General features: G+C 44.1%; 2 protein-coding genes and 1 long non-coding RNA gene across 6 annotated transcripts; 1 reads left to right on the top strand and 2 right to left on the bottom strand.

The window, feature by feature from the left end:
• The first annotated feature begins 1072 nt into the window (after positions 1-1072).
• Positions 1073-1926, top strand: LOC120906750. Of its 4 annotated transcripts, none has more exons than XR_005740154.1 (3): positions 1073-1481; positions 1544-1622; positions 1692-1926. XR_005740154.1 is itself a non-coding variant. In XM_040318664.1 (3 exons), exons 1-3 carry the CDS (start codon positions 1285-1287, stop codon positions 1694-1696), a joined length of 276 nt encoding a protein of 91 aa, XP_040174598.1. In that variant the 5' UTR covers positions 1073-1284; the 3' UTR covers positions 1697-1926. The 4 variants fall into 4 exon arrangements, 2 of the variants coding, with proteins under 2 accessions (XP_040174598.1, XP_040174597.1); XR_005740155.1 differs by having other exon boundaries at positions 1544-1626; XM_040318664.1 differs by having other exon boundaries at positions 1073-1476.
• Positions 1927-2031: 105 nt separating this feature from the next.
• LOC120906752 lies at positions 2032-4015 on the bottom strand. The gene is made up of 3 exons (XR_005740156.1): positions 3221-4015; positions 3056-3148; positions 2032-2970 (listed from the first exon to the last, which is right to left on the bottom strand). It is a non-coding gene; the product is annotated as an uncharacterized LOC120906752 (long non-coding RNA).
• A 13867-nt stretch (positions 4016-17882) lies between these two features.
• On the bottom strand, positions 17883-18429 carry LOC120906313. The gene is made up of 2 exons (XM_040317886.1): positions 18270-18429; positions 17883-18197 (listed from the first exon to the last, which is right to left on the bottom strand). The coding sequence occupies exons 1-2, from the start codon at positions 18316-18318 to the stop codon at positions 17890-17892; spliced, it is 357 nt and encodes a 118-aa protein (XP_040173820.1). The 5' UTR covers positions 18319-18429; the 3' UTR covers positions 17883-17889.
• Between the last annotated feature and the right edge of the window lie 2004 nt (positions 18430-20433).

The following is a 20433-nucleotide window of genomic DNA, read 5'->3' as shown; positions in this document are numbered from 1 at the left end:
ATTGTACAGTCTGATCATGAGCAATCGAATCAGAAGGGCGTGAGGAAATGGTTGGCAGACCGGGACAATTTTGTGCAGCATACGCTAAATAAAGAAACAAAATGCATTATTAATATTATTTTTAGTAGGTTCAATAAAAAGAAGTCTGTTTTTTTACCTTCACAGTATAATTTCCCTTATAATTGTTGGCACAACACGGGGATGTATAGTAGATTAATCGAGTTGGTTTATGCCGTCCGTCCATAGTTGCATTCTTTTTTCACTCGCTTTTTGCCATCAAATATCCGCTGTAGAAGAATCTGAAACATTAGGACGATAAAGCATAACTAATTAATCTTTTAACAATTCCTGTTCCGAGCATCTTCCACTGTTTTAAATGATAATTTCTTATACTTATCTGGTTTATCCAGCTATTGCATTTTGCTGTCACCCTGTTGTCTTACTGCTTTCTTCCTTCTTTATACGTTCGGCTATTCACGGATATATCTTGCAAAACACTTGCACTGCAGTAAAATGAACTAAATAAACACTGTAATTGCCACAAAACCGGTATATTGCACAGGGAATCGCACTAATTTTAAATTTCAGCATGAAACCTTCTTCCAAACAAAACACTTTATGCCGTCTCGCGAATCATCACATATACACACACATCACACAGCCACACACGGAGCCCTCACCATACGGCAGACCGTTCAACTCATATGAGCAAGATCGGCAGCCGATCCAAAATCCGACCTCACTATCATGTGGTAAGGCATCTCATCGAATCGACGGGGCGCGCCAGATCGTCTCATGAGAAAATTTGGCGCTAGCCAGAATGCTCACCATACAAACTTCTGTAACTCACCATGCCGATGAGAAAGACAATGCTCGCTCAGTATGGAGGAGGCAGCCGAAGACAGCGTCTCAGTATGGAAACGTCAAGCTGTCATCGGGCTCGCTATAGTGAGATGCCCAAATGACAATGGGACCCCCTAAAAATTGGTCAAAAAATGACAGATTTTTGACAGGATCGGATTTTGGTTCGGATTGAATCAAAATCCGATCTTCTCAGAGGTGAGCGAATCAATAGTGAGAAAGCCATGGTGAGTAGCCATAGTGAATTATCGAAAAAAAAAGCCAAATCTCACGCCTTTCAATGTGCGTTTTTGTTTCGTGTGGCCATGGCTGCATATACGTCATATCTGTTGTACCTGCGGTGTGTGTTGTGTGGTATTGTGTGTCGGTGTGAATTTTGTGCAGCTTGTGGAAGTTACTGGTGGAAAGTGGGTGGAAGGGACAATGTGTAAACTTTTTGTGTTGAATTTAACCGCGGTGTGGCTGGTGTCGATCCATGTGCTGGTGTTCATCATCCCGGGTGTGCTGTACATAGGCTATTCCTCGCGCGCTAGGACGATGCAGTTACAAAGCAGCAAAATGCGGCGCTCAATGAACGACGGTAGTGCGGTAAAATCATGCATAGCCTGTTACGCGGTAAGGTACTGTTGTATAATTTGTAGTGCTTTATATGTGTGTAAGGTTTTTTTTATACTATTTGTAGGTGCTTTTTGAAGCGTTTGTTTTAGATTTCTGCTCTGATTTTATAGTTAGTAACAAAGATCAACCTAAATCTGGATTATGTAGGTATTTATGGTGTTTTTTTGTTTATTATGTAATTTCGTTAAAATTATTTTTGCTTGGTATTTCAGATTAATGATGGTAAATTTGGGATTGTCAAATACGGCTAGTGTGGAGTAGGACATGTCCGTCGCGGAGTCGTAAGTTCAAGTATAGAGTGGATCGAGCCCCGTCCGGCTGCAATGACTGATTTATCCAGCTGCGTCGTATTGAATGAGTCTCAAACGTTGTAATAGGCTGGCATGATCGAGCAGGTCGTTACACCTAATCGATAAAGTTTTAAAAATAAAATGCGATAAAAACTAATACGGTTGAGATAAATTTGAAAAGAAACCCCGATTTGTGGGGATGATTTGTTTTATTTAAGTTGTATCATAGAGCGCAATATATGTATACGTTGAACTTAAGTTTAGTAAAGTAAATATAACTATTAGTCAAATATATTGGGAATACGCTTAATCTGTGTTCTTTGTGTGTATAATATTCACCGTAAAATTATGTTTTGTTAAACCCGACCCTTTGGCACGAATCGAACCAGACATCCAACTCGAAGAAACGTATAGAGTTATATGGAGGTGCTCTGATAGACATCTCGAACAAACAAGACTCGAACCTGTTGAATGAATGGAATATTTTTTTATGTTGGATGTCGTGTTAGATTAGTACCAGAGGGCCGGGTAGCTATCGGCTTCAGTTTTCCTGTTGAGTGCTATACTTGAACTTGCACTCCAGCTATACTATCCCTAAATATTAGTGTAATAAATAGCTTGATTTAGTTTAATATATATTAGGCCGCAAATACACGATATGCGTTTCCGCGGGCGCGTTCAAACGCGCATAACAGTTCCGCAGAGATATTCAGAATGAGCATCTTTGCGTTTCCGTTGTAGCACATTCGAATGACATTTAATTCCTATGGCTGGATTGTATACGCGTTTCCGCGGGCGCGGAAACGCGCGTCGTGTATTTGCCGCCTTACCCTTTTTCAATCTGTCGTGTACCATTATGTTACAATACCTTCTCTGAATTAAACATATAGCTTTGATCTCATTTGACTAAATATTCTATCCTATTTTCTATATTATCCTATCTGCTTGTAATCGACAAGACAAATGTAGTCGTCCTGCGAGTCTATAATGAGCATGTCTATTAATGATGTGTTTGGTTGATAGATAGCACGATGCTGGGCAAGATTTTCGTATTGTATGTTATCCTATCTAGCTACTGTTTTGACCCTTTCCTCATATATCTATTATATTAAAATTTCAGCTCATAGCGATAGCACTTGAACGTCTTATGAAACTTGAAAAAAAACGTTGTCAAAAAGTAAGCTGCATTCCGTTATGTATGCTGAAATGACCATATTATTTTTTTAATTATTTAATTACGTCAAAATTTACCATGTACTGGAAAGGTATAGTTTGGATGATCTTACCATTTTAAAATTGTACAGTCTGATCATGAGCAATCGAATCAGAAGGGCGTGAGGAAATGGTTGGCAGACCGGGACAATTTTGTGCAGCATACGCTAAATAAAGAAACAAAATGCATTATTAATATTATTTTTAGTAGGTTCAATAAAAAGAAGTCTGTTTTTTACCTTCACAGTATAATTTCCCTTATAATTGTTGGCACAACACGGGGATGTATAGTAGATTAATCGAGTTGGTTTATGCCGTCCGTCCATAGTTGCATTCTTTTTTCACTCGCTTTTTGCCATCAAATATCCGCTGTAGAAGAATCTGAAACATTAGGACGATAAAGCATAACTAATTAATCTTTTAACAATTCCTGTTCCGAGCATCTTCCACTGTTTTAAATGATAATTTCTTATACTTATCTGGTTTATCCAGCTATTGCATTTTGCTGTCACCCTGTTGTCTTACTGCTTTCTTCCTTCTTTATACGTTCGGCTATTCACGGATATATCTTGCAAAACACTTGCACTGCAGTAAAATGAACTAAATAAACACTGTAATTGCCACAAAACCGGTATATTGCACAGGGAATCGCACTAATTTTAAATTTCAGCATGAAACCTTCTTCCAAACAAAACACTTTATGCCGTCTCGCGAATCATCACATATACACACACATCACACAGCCACACACGGAGCCCTCACCATACGGCAGACCGTTCAACTCATATGAGCAAGATCGGCAGCCGATCCAAAATCCGACCTCACTATCATGTGGTAAGGCATCTCATCGAATCGACGGGGCGCGCCAGATCGTCTCATGAGAAAATTTGGCGCTAGCCAGAATGCTCACCATACAAACTTCTGTAACTCACCATGCCGATGAGAAAGACAATGCTCGCTCAGTATGGAGGAGGCAGCCGAAGACAGCGTCTCAGTATGGAAACGTCAAGCTGTCATCGGGCTCGCTATAGTGAGATGCTGTCCGATTGTCATTTGGGATTTTTAGGGGGTCCCATTGTCATTTGGGCTAACTCCCACTTTACCCATCAGATGGCGCACTAGATGCACCGAAAGGGACGACAGGGTTAGCTTGTGCGACAACTAGTTCTCCCAGAATAGGACCAATCAGGAAGCGGTTCAACTAGGGTCAAGTTCGCACAGCTGATCGAGAACAGGGCGCCATCGCTAAACGCAAAATTAGTAGCAAAAGTTTATCCAGAAAGAACAGACGATATTTTAAACTGCGCAATAAATAGAAACATACATAGCCAGTTCTTAAAACGTCTACTAAGCTACAGTTAGACCGACCCGCTAGAAACCAGACTGCAAGCTGGCATTCCACACCGGCTACGAGCAGACGAAGATGTAACGCTACACCGGCCACGAGCGGACAACGGCGACATGCGCAAGTAATGCGACACGCAGACCGATCGTGAGAACGGACCAATGCAGCCAGCAACCAGCGGCCTCGTTAGAACATTAGCTCGTTAGGTATAGTCAGTCGAAGTCGAAGTCTAGAATCAGCCAGATGTAGTTCATAGTTTAGCTTTAGTCAGGAGTAATCCTGTTAGTGTAAAATAAAAATCTTTTTTTATGGCCAACCGGTCTAGATAAACTGGCGCCCGAATAGGGACCTCCGGTGAAGTGAATGTCAAGTGCCGTGTAGTGATCGCGAAAGAGCGTAATCACACCGCGCCTAGAACATCTCCCGATCGCAGATTGCAGCCGTGTATATGGGCACCTCAGTAGCCGGTAGCAGCCAATAACTCGTTGCCGGAGGAAAGGGACAACGCCGACACACCGAGAAGGAAAAAATTCACCGGAGGCCCGAGCAACAGAAACCAACCCCGTCAGAGGAGGCGAAGCAGCCAGCCTCGTAAGAAGGGTGAAGCATGAATTTATTAATGAAGTTAACATAATCGAAATAAGAGACACACATCTTAACCACCAAGAAAAAGAAAAATTACATTTATTTCTTAACAAGTTTCAAGATTTATTCCAGCCACCCGACGAAAAGTTGCCCTTTACAACAAAGGTAGAAGCAACCATAGCCACGAATGATACGGAACCAATTTACTTTAAGTCATACCCATACCCTTTGTCCCTCAAACAGGAAGTGGAAACACAGATAAAAAAATAATTCAATAATGGTATAATTCGACCATCTAGGTCACCATATAATTCACCTGTGTGGATAGTTCCCAAAAAGGTTGACGCATCTAACGAAAAAAAAAATCGACTTGTGATCGATTACAGAAAAATAAACCTGAAAACTAAAAGCGATAGATATCCCATTCCCGATACTTCAACAGTACTTGCCAATCTAGGAAATAATAAATATTTTACAACACTCGATCTAGCATCGGGATTTCACCAGATTCGTTTAGCAGAAAAAGATATCGAAAAAACCGCCTTTTCCATCAATGGGGCCCTTTCCGTTTGAAGTTCGTAGGCTGAAATTTCAGCCTCTCAGCTGTTTGCATTGTATAGCAGTTTTCGAACAGCTATCTATGTGAGTTTAATATACAGGTGGGCTTATCCCAAGGTGTATGAATTTAGAAGGCTGATTTTTATCGCTTCTGCTTCTGAATGAAGATTTTAAGAGTGTTTTGAGTATTCGTCAAGCCTTCAGAAAGCTCGTTGGAGCAAAAGTTTTCACTCGTTCTGTCAAAAAGTGATGTTCAAATTTGGTTATAAAAAAATGCTATGAGACCACCTGGACTTCATACACTTTGATTCCAGATTCGATCACCTGATTTCTTTAATGCACCTTGGGATAAATGTAAACACCACCTTGTTTTGCCATTTTTCAAACAGGTACTCGAATCTTTTTCTAGCTTTGAGGCTAGAATAATCTAGACTGAAAATTGCAGGCTAGTGTTTTGTATGGTTTTGTATGGAGTGTTTACATGATTTCAGCCACCAACTGTCAAACTCCATACAAAAAACTAACTAGAATCGTGAAGGCCCCCAATAATGGAAAATACGAATTTTTAAGATTACCTTTCGGTCTGAAAAATGCACCTTCGATTTTTCAGAGAGTCATGGACGATGTTCTTAGAGAATATATTGGAAAAATTTGTCACGTATACATAGACGATATAATACTTACTTACTTACTTACTTATCCGGCGCTACAACCGCTTTGCGGTCTTGGCCTGCCTCAGGAGTGTCCGAAACCGAAACCGAAACCGAAACGATATAATAGTCTTTGGAAAAACATTCGACGAACATATGAAAAACAAGGAAATTGTTTTGAATACTTTGCGAGAAGCCAATTTTAAAATACAGCCAGACAAATCAGAGTTTTTAAGAGTTTTTAACAGAAGTTGAATTCTTAGGATTCATTGTTTCAGAATATGGCTTGAAACCAAATGAGAAAAAGATAGAAAGTATCTTAAAATACCCCGAACCTCAAACTATTCGAGAACTTAGATCATTTTTAGGACTGTCTGGATATTACAGAAGATTTGTTAAAAATTATGCAGCTTTAGCAAAACCTTTAACAAAACTTTTAAGAGGGGAGGATGGCCAAGGCCATTGCAAAATTACAAAAAATCAATCTAAAAATTTTCCGATAAAATTTGATGATGATGCCAAACGCGCTTTCAAAACTCTTAAGGAAGTTTTATCATCCGATGATGTTTTAGCATGCCCCGATTTTGATCATGATTTTATTTTAACTACCGACGCTTCTGACAAAGCAATCGGAGCTGGTCTTTCCCAGAACGTTAATGGTGTTGAAAAACCAATAACATTCATATCTAGAACACTATCAAAAACAGAAGAGAATTATGCTACTAACGGAAAAGAAATGCTTGCTATAGTTGGGGCTTTACATTCTCTACGTAATTACATTTACGGTGCAAAAATAATAATATTAACAGATCACCAACCTTTAACATATGCAATGTCACCAAAAAATAACAATGCAAAATTAAAGCGATGGAAAGCATTCATAGAGGAACATAACTATGAGCTAAGTTACAAACCTGGAAAAACCAACGTGGTAGCTGATGCTCTTTCACGCATACAAATTAACTCACTAACTCCTACACAACACTCTGCCGAAGAAGATGATCTTTCTTTTATCCCTTCTACCGAAGCTCCAATTAATGTTTTCCGCAATCAATTAATTTTTCAAAAAGGTTCTATTAGTTCCTACGAGTTTGTAAACCCCTTTCCTAAGTTTAAAAGACACACTTTCATAGAACCACAATTTTCAACCGACTTTATAAAAGACAAACTTAAGAGATTCATGATACCTGGTATAATAAATGGCATATTCACTGATGAGCCAACTATGGGGATCATTCAAGAAACCTTAAAAAATCTATTCAATATATCAACCATGAAAGCAAGATTTTCACAAACTCAAGTTCAAGACATTTGTGATCAAGAACAACAGATAGAAGAAATTCGTAAAATACATAACTTTGCCCATAGAAACGCTAAGGAAAATTCATTACAAGCTATAAAAAAATTCTATTTCCCTTCTATGAGAAACAAGATAGAACAATATGTTAAAAACTGCGAAACTTGCAAAGTAGAAAAATACGAAAGAAGACCCCCTGAATACATACCAGTTAAAACACCAATCCCAAAATATCCAGGAGAAATTGTTCATGTTGATATATTTGCGTATAATGCAAATTTTTTATTCATCTCGTCAATGGACAAATTTTCGAAATATTTGAAATTAAAACCAATTAAATCAAAATCCATAGCAGACGTTAAGGAAGTACTGCTACAATTATAATACGATTGGAATATGCCTAGACAAATTATATTTGATAACGAATGTACATTTGTATCGAACGTCATAGAGCAGTCGATACTAAATTTAGGTGTATCAATTTTTAAGACACCAGTGAATAGATCAGAGTCAAATGAACAAGTGGAACGTTGTGTTGGAGAGTTTGCTTCCCGTGTAAAAAAGTGAGAGAATTAAATTCTTTAAGCTACTTCTACGCAGTGTCAAAAAATTAGTGTGTTTTATTCTCTCTCTTATAATCGTTTGTACACTTGCTCGCTTTTGTCGTTAAGGGCTGATTTCGCGGTTTTTCTCCCTTTTTATATGTTTTGAATCGGATCAAAACATCGCCTGGTCTGACAGATGTTGGAACCTTACAAATGTTTCCAACATTGTCCCCCCGAGTGTGAAGCTATCGCTGTCGCACTCTCGCATATCTGTCAGACTCTTGTTCCGTTGCTTTGTTTACTTCCGCGCTACAATGAAATGTGCATACACGCGGTTCTACCCGGCCGACGCTTCTAAAGGTAAGTTCATACGCGGTTCAGTTAATTATCTCGCTAATTCTTTTCAGCTGGTGGTTTCGTAATTCCCTTCGACCTTTCCGAATCTATTCTGCCTATTCGAGGAAGATTTCGATGCGTGTAACTATCTTCAATCAACCGCACCACATTCATCAAATCCGCATTGTTATCGGCGCTCCGGTGTTTATCCTGTTTACCGTCTTCTTTGGCCGTTTCTATTGGCAAGTGAGTATAGTGTTTTCTACTACATCCTGGTGAACCGTCTAAGACAACAATCCTGTCTTTCCTTAGATATGTACAACGCGGCGAAGTACCAAATACCGTGTTTTCTATGAAACGCATTTCTATACACGGTACCGCTGTCACTCGAATTGGTTCCCTAATTTCGACCTTTCTACGCTCTGCACTTTTGACGTCAATGATTCGCGGCGAAGATCGTGCATTCAACTCAACAGCCACGAGATCGACGGATCTCTCGCGTGCCCGTGTGTGGAAAGCTTGCAAAGAAACTCCTGGTGTATTGGTCGCGATCGGACAGGGCCCATACGCTACCCATCCTAGGCGAGTTTATGAGACGATCGGCTGCCCCCATTTCCCTTGAACGCATTTATTATTATTATTATTATTATTATTTATTTATTTAAATTTGTTGGCCTCTAGGGTTTTACAAATGTGTTCTTATAATCTAGGGAAACACAAGGGATGAGGATTCACGAAGACGGGAGCGGAATTGGGAAACTGGGACGTTGAAGTCGAATAGGAGATATGAATCGTTGAAGGCAGAAAGAGCGCGCAAGAAAGGGTCATTCTGGCCATGACGAGTTTGGCGGGAAGGAATAAGGAGCGGGGGTCGGTCACGAAGACGACGTGAGGGGGCATAGATAGGAATCGAGGATAGGAGGGCGGGAACATCCAAGTCATTGGAAAGGAGGCAGGCAATGAAATATGACTGGATGTGATAAATGCGCGTTCTTAATGTCTCTAGCCCGAGCAAACGGCATCGTATAGGATACGAAGGAATTCGATCCGATCGTCCAAGAAAACGACGGATAGCGACACGAGTGAATTTCCGCTGGATTCGTTCGATCCTATCGACCAGTGCTAGGCCGGCAGGCCACCAAACTACCGACGCATTTTCAAGTATCGGGCGGACCCAACAGCAGTACAGGGACTTTAAACACATAGGATCAGTGATCTCAGAGGACATACGAATAATGAGACCGAGCATTTTATTGGCCTTATTAAGGGTGATTTCGATGTGTTCTTGGAACGAGAGTTTCTCGTCGATCCACACTCCAAGGTCCCTTGTGACAGTAACTCTGTTAAGTACAGTGTCACAAAGAACGTAATCGTGCTCGATCTTATTGGACGAGCGGCCATATGAAATCACACAACATTTATCCGGAGACAGACTAAGACCGTTAGAGTTACACCAAACATTAAAACAATCTATGTAATCCTGTAGACGCGCACAATCAGTTAACGAGGTCACTGGTAGGAAAATTTTGATGTCGTCAGCGTAAAGCAAACAACCATCAGGAGGAAGAACATTAACACAATCGTTGATAAACAGTATGAAAAGTAGGGGACTAAGTACGCTGCCTTGGGGTACCCCAGAAGAGGCAATAAAAGGCTCGGAAAAACTATTTTCGACTCTGACCTTATAAGATCTACCGTAAAGGTAAGATTTAAGCCAGGATAGAAGGGGATCACCAATTCCGAGTTTCTCGAGCTTAGAAAGTAAACAAGCTAGCGATATAGAGTCAAAAGCTGCTTTAAAGTCGGTATATATAGTATCCACTTGAGAGCCACGCTCCATGTTGTTAAAGATCGAGGATACAAGGCACATTAGGTTAGTAGAGGTTGAACGTTTTGGCATGAATCCGTGTTGATATTCTGAAATTACACTTGTAACACACGAACGAATAGACGAGTGAACAATTGACTCAAACACTTTGCAAGACGAACACAATATGGACACACCCCTATAGTTAGTACATGAAAAACGGTCGCCCTTTTTGTGGATTGGAATGAGCCAGGCTTTTTTCCACAGTGACGGAAAATAGCCATCCTGTATTGATCTATTGTATAATCGGCAAAGTAGAGGAGCGAAAAATGTAGAACATTTCTTTAATAATGCTGATGGTATCCCATCAGGACCGGGGGAAAAAGATAGTTTGAGTTTGGATAGGGCAACCAACACAGAATCAACATGAATTGAGACATTATTACACGAAATCACATTCGACGGTGTATGAACAAGACAATCAGAAACATTAACTGGACTGCTGCTGGGGTCAACGAAAACACTAGAAAAATGTTTGGCAAAAAGTTTACTCGAGTCTTCGGGAGAAGAAGCGGACTCATTATTAAGGGATAGGTTGGAAGGGATGCCATTCTGTTTCTGACGCGATTTACAGAAACGCCAGAAAGACCGCGGGTTCGATCTAAATTGGACTTGCAGCCGTGCTACAAATGATGAGTAACACCATCGATTGTAGGAGCGGTATGCATTTGTAGCGTAATTATGGATACGTAAGGTGTAATTATTGCGGTTATTGAGAAAAATTCGGCGGGAACGACGTGCCTCGGCTCTCAGCGATCTGAGCGTCCTATTCGACCACAGGGGGTAAGGTGGGGGTTTGAGACGAGGACAACATATAGGGAATGTGGAAGTAATAACAGTATTGAAGACAGTAACTGCATCGTCCATGCTGCCCGCATCTTCGATGAAAGACCAGTCGACATTTGATAATGTCTCGATGAAGTGGGCGTGGTTCATTCTTTTAAAATTGAATCTGCATGCCGGTGTGGTTCGATGGGAATGGTGTTGCGGCGGCGTGATGGTTGAACTTGAAGAGACAGGAACGAATAATTCAAGTGCCGGGTGGTGTCGATCCAATGGGAGTAAAGGTGCAACGGAAGGGCTTATGCAGGAAACAATATCGGTAGTTGCAGCATTGGCGAAAACTAAATCAAGTTGACGACCCAATCCGTTTTTTACATCGGATAGTTGATGAAGCCCATTGAACACCATACCGTCTATGAGAGCGACATTACTCGACGATGAACGGCAAGGATATAGGTGTCTCGATGAAGGGTGGGGGAATTCCCAAGCGAGTGACGGCGTGTTGAAATCACCGAATAATATTAGTAAGTCGGTAGCGCGCATACTTTCGCAAATCGCGCTAATATCGTCATGCATAGCGTCGAATACTGTTGATGATGAGCTTCGGTCCGGAGGAATGTATATAACACCGACATACAGTGAACGGTGGCTGAGTCTGATGCATACCCAAAGCGATTCGAGCGAAGCGTTGGTGTGAGTGAGTACCGAACACGATAGATTAGCCGAACATGCTATTAAAACGCCTCCTCCGCGAGAGTGAGAACTATTCTCTGGGTTACGATCACAGCGAAAAATCTGATAGGAGTCGTCGGTGATGAGCGATGATGGTATTGAGTCGTCTAACCATGTCTCGGTGAGCACCCATACATCGAAATCAGAGTTAGATACGGTGAGCCGGAGATCGTTTAATTTTGTGCGTAAACCTCGGACGTTTTGATAATAGAAAAACAGATCGGTTTTGGTTGTTGAATGGGAAGCTGAATCTGCTGTGGTGTTTAAATTGGTGTGCTGCAGCTGTGGTGCTGCTCTGGTGTTTACATTTGTTCTGGTGCTATTGTTTGCGTATTGTGTGATTGTGCTATTGTGGATGGTGCTATTGTTTGTGTCAACGGATGGTGTATTGTTGTGTTCAAAGGTTGGAGAGGTGCAGGCTCCTGGATCGTTGAAGGTGGGTCTCGAGGTGCTGGTCGCCAAAAATTTGGGGCTGTAGTGTTGCGTTGGTCGATGAATTCACGGTAGATGATTCCTTTGTGCCATGTAGATGCGGACAGAGCCTTGCCCTTAAGGTCAAGCGACATCCCGACTTTAAATGAGATGATAGTCAATGTGCTTGCCTCTCTGCCGTTTGGTAACAGCTTATAGATGATGACGTCGTCAGTGTCCAGTTGAGTAGTTACCATTTCACGCATTTCCTCGTCAGTAACCGACGGGGCTATACGCGTAATGTATAGCCAGAATCTGGGACCGTTTGGGACGTTCCATGGAACGGTCAACACAACACGAGACGAAGGTGTAACGGGGGCTATACCAGTGTTTAAAACAGCAGCAGGGTTCGCATCAGGTGGCGTGAAGTCTACAAGCCTACGTTTAGGCGCGTTGCGTTGGGGTGCGTTACGGGAGGCCCAGTCGACATCGCCTGGGCGCGAGCTTAGTGGTGTGGTGGTAGTGGTGATATTTTCAGTGCTCGGAATATTCAGAGTAGTGTTGGTTGCATACGTGTTTTGCGTTTTCATAGATGTGTGAGTATCGAACATGGATAATACATCCTTGCGAATGGTATCCAAAGCGGCAGAAACACGAAAGTCAAATTCACTTAGCAGTTCCGATTTTAGGTCCATGAGTGTAATTGACAACTCTTCCAAGAAGGCACCTTTCCCACGGCGGCGAGCATCCATGCAACTAGGACACAACCAGAGCGAATGGGAATCAACCCGCTTCAACTCCAGTACTGCAGCTTCACTAATATCCAGGCACGTAAGATGGTATGAAGACTTACAGTAACCATCACACTTATATGCATCGATATCGTTTACAGGAGCAGAGCAGGATGGACACACTTCCGACATAGTTGGTAACACACTAATACAGGCTCACTCGATCCGACGATAAGCAGCAACAAAAATCGCAAGCAGTGGCGAATTTTTGAACGGATGCAAACACAAAATACACAGGACACCGATTGTTATGAGATGCTGCCAATGGTCGTAGAGCACTACGGTCCATTCACCAACTGAAGTGCAAAATACTTTGGCTGAGCACAACGTAGAAGCAATCGTAAACAGACAAACAAACGGAGCACGATCGAAGCACAAGCACAAGCGCAAGCACCACTGTGTAATATTTCAACGAACGCCCAAGGATGCAATTGTCTATCCCTATGAGGATGCGTGGTGCTGCATCCGCATACGACGGCAGCTGAAGTCCCCGTAGGTGCTGATATTTTGCCGCAAGCTGGGAAGTGTTGACCGATTGTCTCGGGAGAGCCAATTCCTTCACGGTATGAACATCGGTTAGCAGATACGGCGTGGCCGAACCCTGTCTACCCGATATTTTAACCGAGAGCTGTACCGAGTCCCTTTCCTCTCTCGTAACGTCATCGGTCCAATGAAGCTGGATAGGTTGGGGCGTGCCTTCAAGACCAAGTTCGTCCATCAACCCATGGTCCATAAACGTTGACGTTGAGCCATCGTCGATGAAAGCGAATGTTTCCACCTTTCCTCGTGGCCCGTACAGCGTCACTGGTACGTACTTCAACAGCACGCTCTCGTTCACTCCTGAATGTGTATTAAAATAATTATTATTTGCTTCATTAGACATACCGGAGCTACCATGGGTGCCTTCCTGGTGCAGCAGTGAATTATGCAAGATACTGCACCCATCTACGCCACAAGGAGTTGTGATGTTGCATCTTCCGTTGTGGTATTCGAGACATCTGCGACACAGTTTGCGTTCGTTGATGAACGCCCTCCTGGCAGCTACCGTAGTCCTGAGAAACTTCTCACAGGCGCGCAACGACACGCACGTCCCCCACAGAGGATACACGACGATGACTCCGGGTGGCTACTCGATGAAGGTACACCGCTGCTGGACTCATCCTGGAGTACCACGGCGTTGCAGTAAGCTGGAGTAGTACATACATATGGAACGGTACGGTGAGGCTGCATTGCCGTGGGTCGATGTGGCGCATGCCGTTGCACATTATGACGCACGGGTGGTGCGCTCCTCTCAGCTTGCTCCGTGCTGGCTTCGGGCATGTCGATAACCGCGCACAGATCATCCGCAAGCTCGCCGATCCACATTCCGAACTGGTACAAGTTCACTGATCGCAATCGCTTTCGGAGTCGTGCCCATTCCATACACAGTACAGGTGGTAACTTTTACCAGCTCCTTCAGCAGCATAACGTCGTGGATGTAATCCACCAATCCAGAAGCCTGCACCGTCGCTATCAACCTTTTCACCGCAAAACCGAACTCAACAACGGTATCTAGTCGTTCCATTTTGGGTGCTGCCATCATCATAAGCCATCATTTATTTTCTCCACCGTCCGATCCACAATCAAATCCGGCCTTCCGAAACGAGCTTTCAAAGTGTTAATAGCCGCTTTCACACCTTCCGGAAACAGTAACAAGTGACCGACTATATCCAACGCAGTACCTTTGAGGCAGTGCTGCAGCCTCTCAAGGTTTTCGCCATCAGTGTAGTTGCAGTAAATAGTGGTTCGATTATATGTCGATATGAATCGTGGCCACTCATCTACGGATCCGTAGAAACTCGGCAGATCCCGTGGGAAACCGTTTCGAGCTGTTACTTGGCTTTGGTTAAGAAATGTGTTCGCTGGTGTTCGTTGTGTGTAAGTGTGTGCAGTGGTGTGTGGCGCATACGAAGAGCGTCCTGTGGCATAGTGTGCGCTTCCCCTTCGTACATTCCCAGCTCATCAAACCCTGTGCGTTCATTATACATCACGCGTTCATCGTGCAGTGTGCGTTTTCCTAGCATCGAACGTTCGGTCAATACCGCGCCTTCGTTGTAAGCACCGGATTCTTCGTACATTGCTGGTTCTCTGTACATTGCGTGTTCGCCACGCCTGCCATATGACGCCGTCTGTGCAGCGTAGTCGCCATTGCCGTACGTCATCCGCACGCCATCATTGTTTGGGTCGTGAACCTGTATCGGAGGGTTTTGAACCCGAGCCGGTCCGATTTCTCTCCTATCACTGATTTGCAACGAATTTTCCATTTCGCGAACCCATTCGTCGAAATCAGGTTCGCGTACCCTACCATGCTCGTGTACTAGCGGTGCTGATCTTGGTGCCCCCAAACGGTCAGTTTCTCGGCACCATTCTTCCGCCTTTTCGAGCTCATGCATTTCTAGCAGCTCTTGAAGCTCGTGCCTAATGTCGGCAGCTCGTTGCCGTCGTTCTTCGAACGACATTCGCGGCTTTTCACGCACCTCCTTGACCACACTTTGGCTCGAAATGCCGTTGCCCTTCACTGACTCACCGATACTGACGGTCGATGTCCTGGATCTTGCTTCCAACGCTGTCTCGTCCCGCTCCTGCCTTTGCGGTATTGCGTTACCGCCCGTAACGCACCGGCTTGTGCCTGCTTCCAGCGGAATATTCTTCACAGCATCGCGTTCCGGAACCGAGCTTGACGACGCTCTTGGAGTTTGAACGCCGTTGTGCCCTGTCGCATGACTCGTCACAGGAGAGGAATAAGCCTCCTGTACATTGTAATGCAAATTCCGTGCTTGATCCATTGTTCGGTTCTCAACCTTCGTTAACTTCCCACTAAGTTATATTGTTTTCACTACGCGGACGCGGGTGTAACTCACTTACGCGGTACTTTATCGATTCGGTTATACGACTCGCGACGAATTAGCTTGCAAACTGTTAAACAAGTAATTTTTTGGAATGTTAGAAACTGCCGTTTTAACTAAAATAGAAAACAAAGTAAATTCTTTAGGCTAGCACTTAAGGTGCGCCAAAAAATTAGTGTTTTTTTATTCTCTCTCTTATAATCGTTTGTACACTTGCTCGCTTTTGTCGTTAAGGGCTGATTTCGCGGTTTTTCTCCCTTTTTATATGTTTTGAACCGGATCAAAACATCGCCTGGTCTGACAGATGTTGGAATAACCGCGTCCGCGTAGTGAAAACAATAAAACATTCCAAAAAATTACTTGTTTAACAGTTTGCAAGCTAATTCGTCGCGAGTCGTATAACCGAATCGATAAAGTACCGCGTAAGTGAGTTACACCCGCGTCCGCGTAGTGAAAACAATATAACTTAGTGGGAAGTTAACGAAGGTTGAGAACCGAACAATGGATCAAGCACGGAATTTGCATTACAATGTACAGGAGGCTTATTCCTCTCCTGTGACGAGTCATGCGACAGGGCACAACGGCGTTCAAACTCCAAGAGCGTCGTCAAGCTCGGTTCCGGAACGCGATGCTGTGAAGAATATTCCGCTGGAAGCAGGCACAAGCCGGTGTGTTACGGGCGGTAACGCAATACCGCAAAGGCAGGAGCGGGACGAGACAGCGTTGGAAGCAAGATCCAGGACATCGACCGTCAGTATCGGTGAGTCAGTGAAGGGCAACGGCATTTCGAGCCAAAGTGTGGTCAAGGAGGTGCGTGAAAAGCCGCGAATGTCGTTCGAAGAACGACGGCAACGAGCTGCCGACATTAGGCACGAGCTTCAAGAGCTGCTAGAAATGCATGAGCTCGAAAAGGCGGAAGAATGGTGCCGGGAAACTGACCGTTTGGGGGCACCAAGATCAGCACCGCTAGTACACGAGCATGGTAGGGTACGCGAACCTGATTTCGACGAATGGGTTCGCGAAATGGAAAATTCGTTGCAAATCAATGATAGGAGAGAAATCGGACCGGCTCGGGTTCAAAACCCTCCGATACAGGTTCACGACCCAAACAATGATGGCGTGCGGATGACGTACGGCAATGGCGACTACGCTGCACAGACGGCGTCATATGGCAGGCGTGGCGAACACGCAATGTACAGAGAACCAGCAATGTACGAAGAATCCGGTGCTTACAACGAAGGCGCGGTATTGACCGAACGTTCGATGCTAGGAAAACGCACACTGCACGATGAACACACAGGGTTTGATGAGCTGGGAATGTACGAAGGGGAAGCGCACACTATGCCACAGGACGCTCTTCGTATGCGCCACACACCACTGCACACACTTACACACAACGAACACCAGCGAACACATTTCTTAACCAAAGCCAAGTAACAGCTCGAAACGGTTTCCCACGGGATCTGCCGAGTTTCTACGGATCCGTAGATGAGTGGCCACGATTCATATCGACATATAATCGAACCACTATTTCCTGCAACTACACTGATGGCGAAAACCTTGAGAGGCTGCAGCACTGCCTCAAAGGTACTGCGTTGGATATAGTCGGTCACTTGTTACTGTTTCCGGAAGGTGTGAAAGCGGCTATTAACACTTTGAAAGCTCGTTTCGGAAGGCCGGATTTGATTGTGGATCGGACGGTGGAGAAAATAAATGATGGCTTATGATGATGGCAGCACCCAAAATGGAACGACTAGATACCGTTGTTGAGTTCGGTTTTGCGGTGAAAAGGTTGATAGCGACGGTGCAGGCTTCTGGATTGGTGGATTACATCCACGACGTTATGCTGCTGAAGGAGCTGGTAAAAAGTTACCACCTGTACTGTGTATGGAATGGGCACGACTCCGAAAGCGATTGCGATCAGTGAACTTGTACCAGTTCGGAATGTGGATCGGCGAGCTTGCGGATGATCTGTGCGCGGTTATCGACATGCCCGAAGCCAGCACGGAGCAAGCTGAGAGGAGCGCACCACCCGTGCGTCATAATGTGCAACGGCATGCGCCACATCGACCCACGGCAATGCAGCCTCACCGTACCGTTCCATATGTATGTACTACTCCAGCTTACTGCAACGCCGTGGTACTCCAGGATGAGTCCAGCAGCGGTGTACCTTCATCGAGTAGCCACCCGGAGTCATCGTCGTGTATCCTCTGTGGGGGGACGTGCGTGTCGTTGCGCGCCTGTGAGAAGTTTCTCAGGACTACGGTAGCTGCCAGGAGGGCGTTCATCAACGAACGCAAACTGTGTCGCAGATGTCTCGAATACCACAACGGAAGATGCAACATCACAACTCCTTGTGGCGTAGATGGGTGCAGTATCTTGCATAATTCACTGCTGCACCAGGAAGGCACCCATGGTAGCTCCGGTATGTCTAATGAAGCAAATAATAATTATTTTAATACACATTCAGGAGTGAACGAGAGCGTGCTGTTGAAGTACGTACCAGTGACGCTGTACGGGCCACGAGGAAAGGTGGAAACATTCGCTTTCATCGACGATGGCTCAACGTCAACGTTTATGGACCATGGGTTGATGGACGAACTTGGTCTTGAAGGCACGCCCCAACCTATCCAGCTTCATTGGACCGATGACGTTACGAGAGAGGAAAGGGACTCGGTACAGCTCTCGGTTAAAATATCGGGTAGACAGGGCTCGGCCACGCCGTATCTGCTAAACGATGTTCATACCGTGAAGGAATTGGCTCTCCCGAGACAATCGGTCAACACTTCCCAGCTTGCGGCAAAATATCAGCACCTACGGGGACTTCAGCTGCCGTCGTATGCGGATGCAGCACCACGCATCCTCATAGGGATAGACAATTGCATCCTTGGGCGTTCGTTGAAATGCGTTCAAGGGAAATGGGGGCAGCCGATCGTCTCAAAAACTCGCCTAGGATGGGTAGCGTATGGGCCCTGTCCGATCGCGACCAATACACCAGGAGTTTCTTTGCAAGCTTTCCACACACGGGCACGCGAGAGATCCGTCGATCTCGTGGCTGTTGAGTTGAATGCACGATCTTCGCCGCGAATCATTGACGTCAAAAGTGCAGAGCGTAGAAAGGTCGAAATTAGGGAACCAATTCGAGTGACAGCGATACCGTGTATAGAAATGCGTTTCATAGAAAACACGGTATTTGGTACTTCGCCGCGTTGTACATATCTGAGGAAAGGCAGTGTGGTATGTTTCGGTCACGGTCGCCATGTGGTATGTTTTGAGATAGTCACAGTATGTTAGATTTTGGGTCGATAGCAATGTAGTAACTTTGAACTCGCGTTGGTCAGGGTGGCCTTCGTCATCGTTTGCCGAATTTAGTAGAACTGAGGTGGATACTGTTCCGAAGCGGACTTTCGACACTTGATCGTCCAGGCGATCATAGAAACCTTTAGGAGGTTTCCCTTACTGGAAACGTTGGAGTTTAGAGGCCTTACCTTGGGCAGGGGGACATATCTAAACTCTTTAAATGAGAACTCGATAGATGTAGGATGGGAATAGTCCTATCCTGACAGTCCGAACGAATCTGACCTGCCATGATCGGAGTTGGTTTTATTTATACTCAAATGAAGTTAAGGGTTTCTCACATTTGGTTCCGGGTTGTATGTTGGAATGTTATTGTTTTCACTAAGCTAGTTACGTTTGTCTTTTGTTGACAAGAACAATGGTTCTTGTCACTAAGTTCCTGTTTTGGGTTTAATGCTTCTACTGTTCCTGCTTTAGGTTATAAAGCATAAACTGTTCCTGCTTATTGTTGTCTGTTCCTACAGGATTGTTGTCTTAGACGGTTCACCAGGATGTAGTAGAAAACACTATACTCACTTGCCAATAGAAACGGCCAAAGAAGACGGTAAACAGGATAAACACCGGAGCGCCGATAACAATGCGGATTTGATGAATGTGGTGCGGTTGATTGAAGATAGTTACACGCATCGAAATCTTCCTCGAATAGGCAGAATAGATTCGGAAAGGTCGAAGGGAATTACGAAACCACCAGCTGAAAAGAATTAGCGAGATAATTAACTGAACCGCGTATGAACTTACCTTTAGAAGCGTCGGCCGGGTAGAACCGCGTGTATGCACATTTCATTGTAGCGCGGAAGTAAACAAAGCAACGGAACAAGAGTCTGACAGATATGCGAGAGTGCGACAGCGATAGCTTCACATGGGGGGGGACAATGTTGGAAACATTTGTAAGGTTCCAACATCTGTCAGACCAGGCGATGTTTTGATCCGGTTCAAAACATATAAAAAGGGAGAAAAACCGCGAAATCGGCCTCTTAACGACAAAGCGAGCAAGTGTACAAACGATGATAAGAGAGAGAATAAAAAAACACTATTTTTTTGGCACTGCGCAGAAGTAGCCTAAAGAATTTAATTCTCTCACTTTTTTACACGGGAAGCAAACGTTTTCCAACATTCCAAAAAATTAGTTAGAACATATCGACGCTAATCACGACAAAATCGCGAATCGTAAAAATACCGTGAATCATTAACTGCCGATAGTGTTAAATAGAGAGTTGCTAGGAAGGAAAGGAATCACGAGGTTGTGTAGTGAAGCAGAATATGGATTTGGTGCAGCATTTCCACGGATTTGAACGGGAGTCTTACGGCTC

Source organism: Anopheles arabiensis, chromosome X (assembly GCF_016920715.1).
Source record: "Anopheles arabiensis isolate DONGOLA chromosome X, AaraD3, whole genome shotgun sequence".
Taxonomy (NCBI): domain Eukaryota; kingdom Metazoa; phylum Arthropoda; class Insecta; order Diptera; family Culicidae; genus Anopheles; species Anopheles arabiensis.
The sequence above is the reverse complement of the archived record's forward strand: the minus strand, read 5'-3'. Positions and strand labels throughout refer to the sequence as shown.

What these genes read in the sequence shown, in the direction of transcription:
- LOC120906750 (XM_040318663.1), top strand. Translation starts at nt 1,285, where the DNA reads ATGTGTAAACTTTTTGTGTTGAATTTAACCGCGGTGTGGCTGGTGTCG. An exon ending in CATGCATAGCCTGTTACGCG is followed by an intron (nt 1,477 to 1,543) that starts GTAAGGTACTGT and finishes TACTATTTGTAG; the next exon opens with GTGCTTTTTGAAGCGTTTGT. An exon ending in CCTAAATCTGGATTATGTAG is followed by an intron (nt 1,627 to 1,691) that starts GTATTTATGGTG and finishes TTGGTATTTCAG; the next exon opens with ATTAATGATGGTAAATTTGG.
- LOC120906313 (XM_040317886.1), bottom strand. Translation starts at nt 18,318, where the DNA reads ATGAAAGCGAATGTTTCCACCTTTCCTCGTGGCCCGTACAGCGTCACT. An exon ending in TGGCCCGTACAGCGTCACTG is followed by an intron (nt 18,198 to 18,269) that starts GTACGTACTTCA and finishes TTGCTTCATTAG; the next exon opens with ACATACCGGAGCTACCATGG.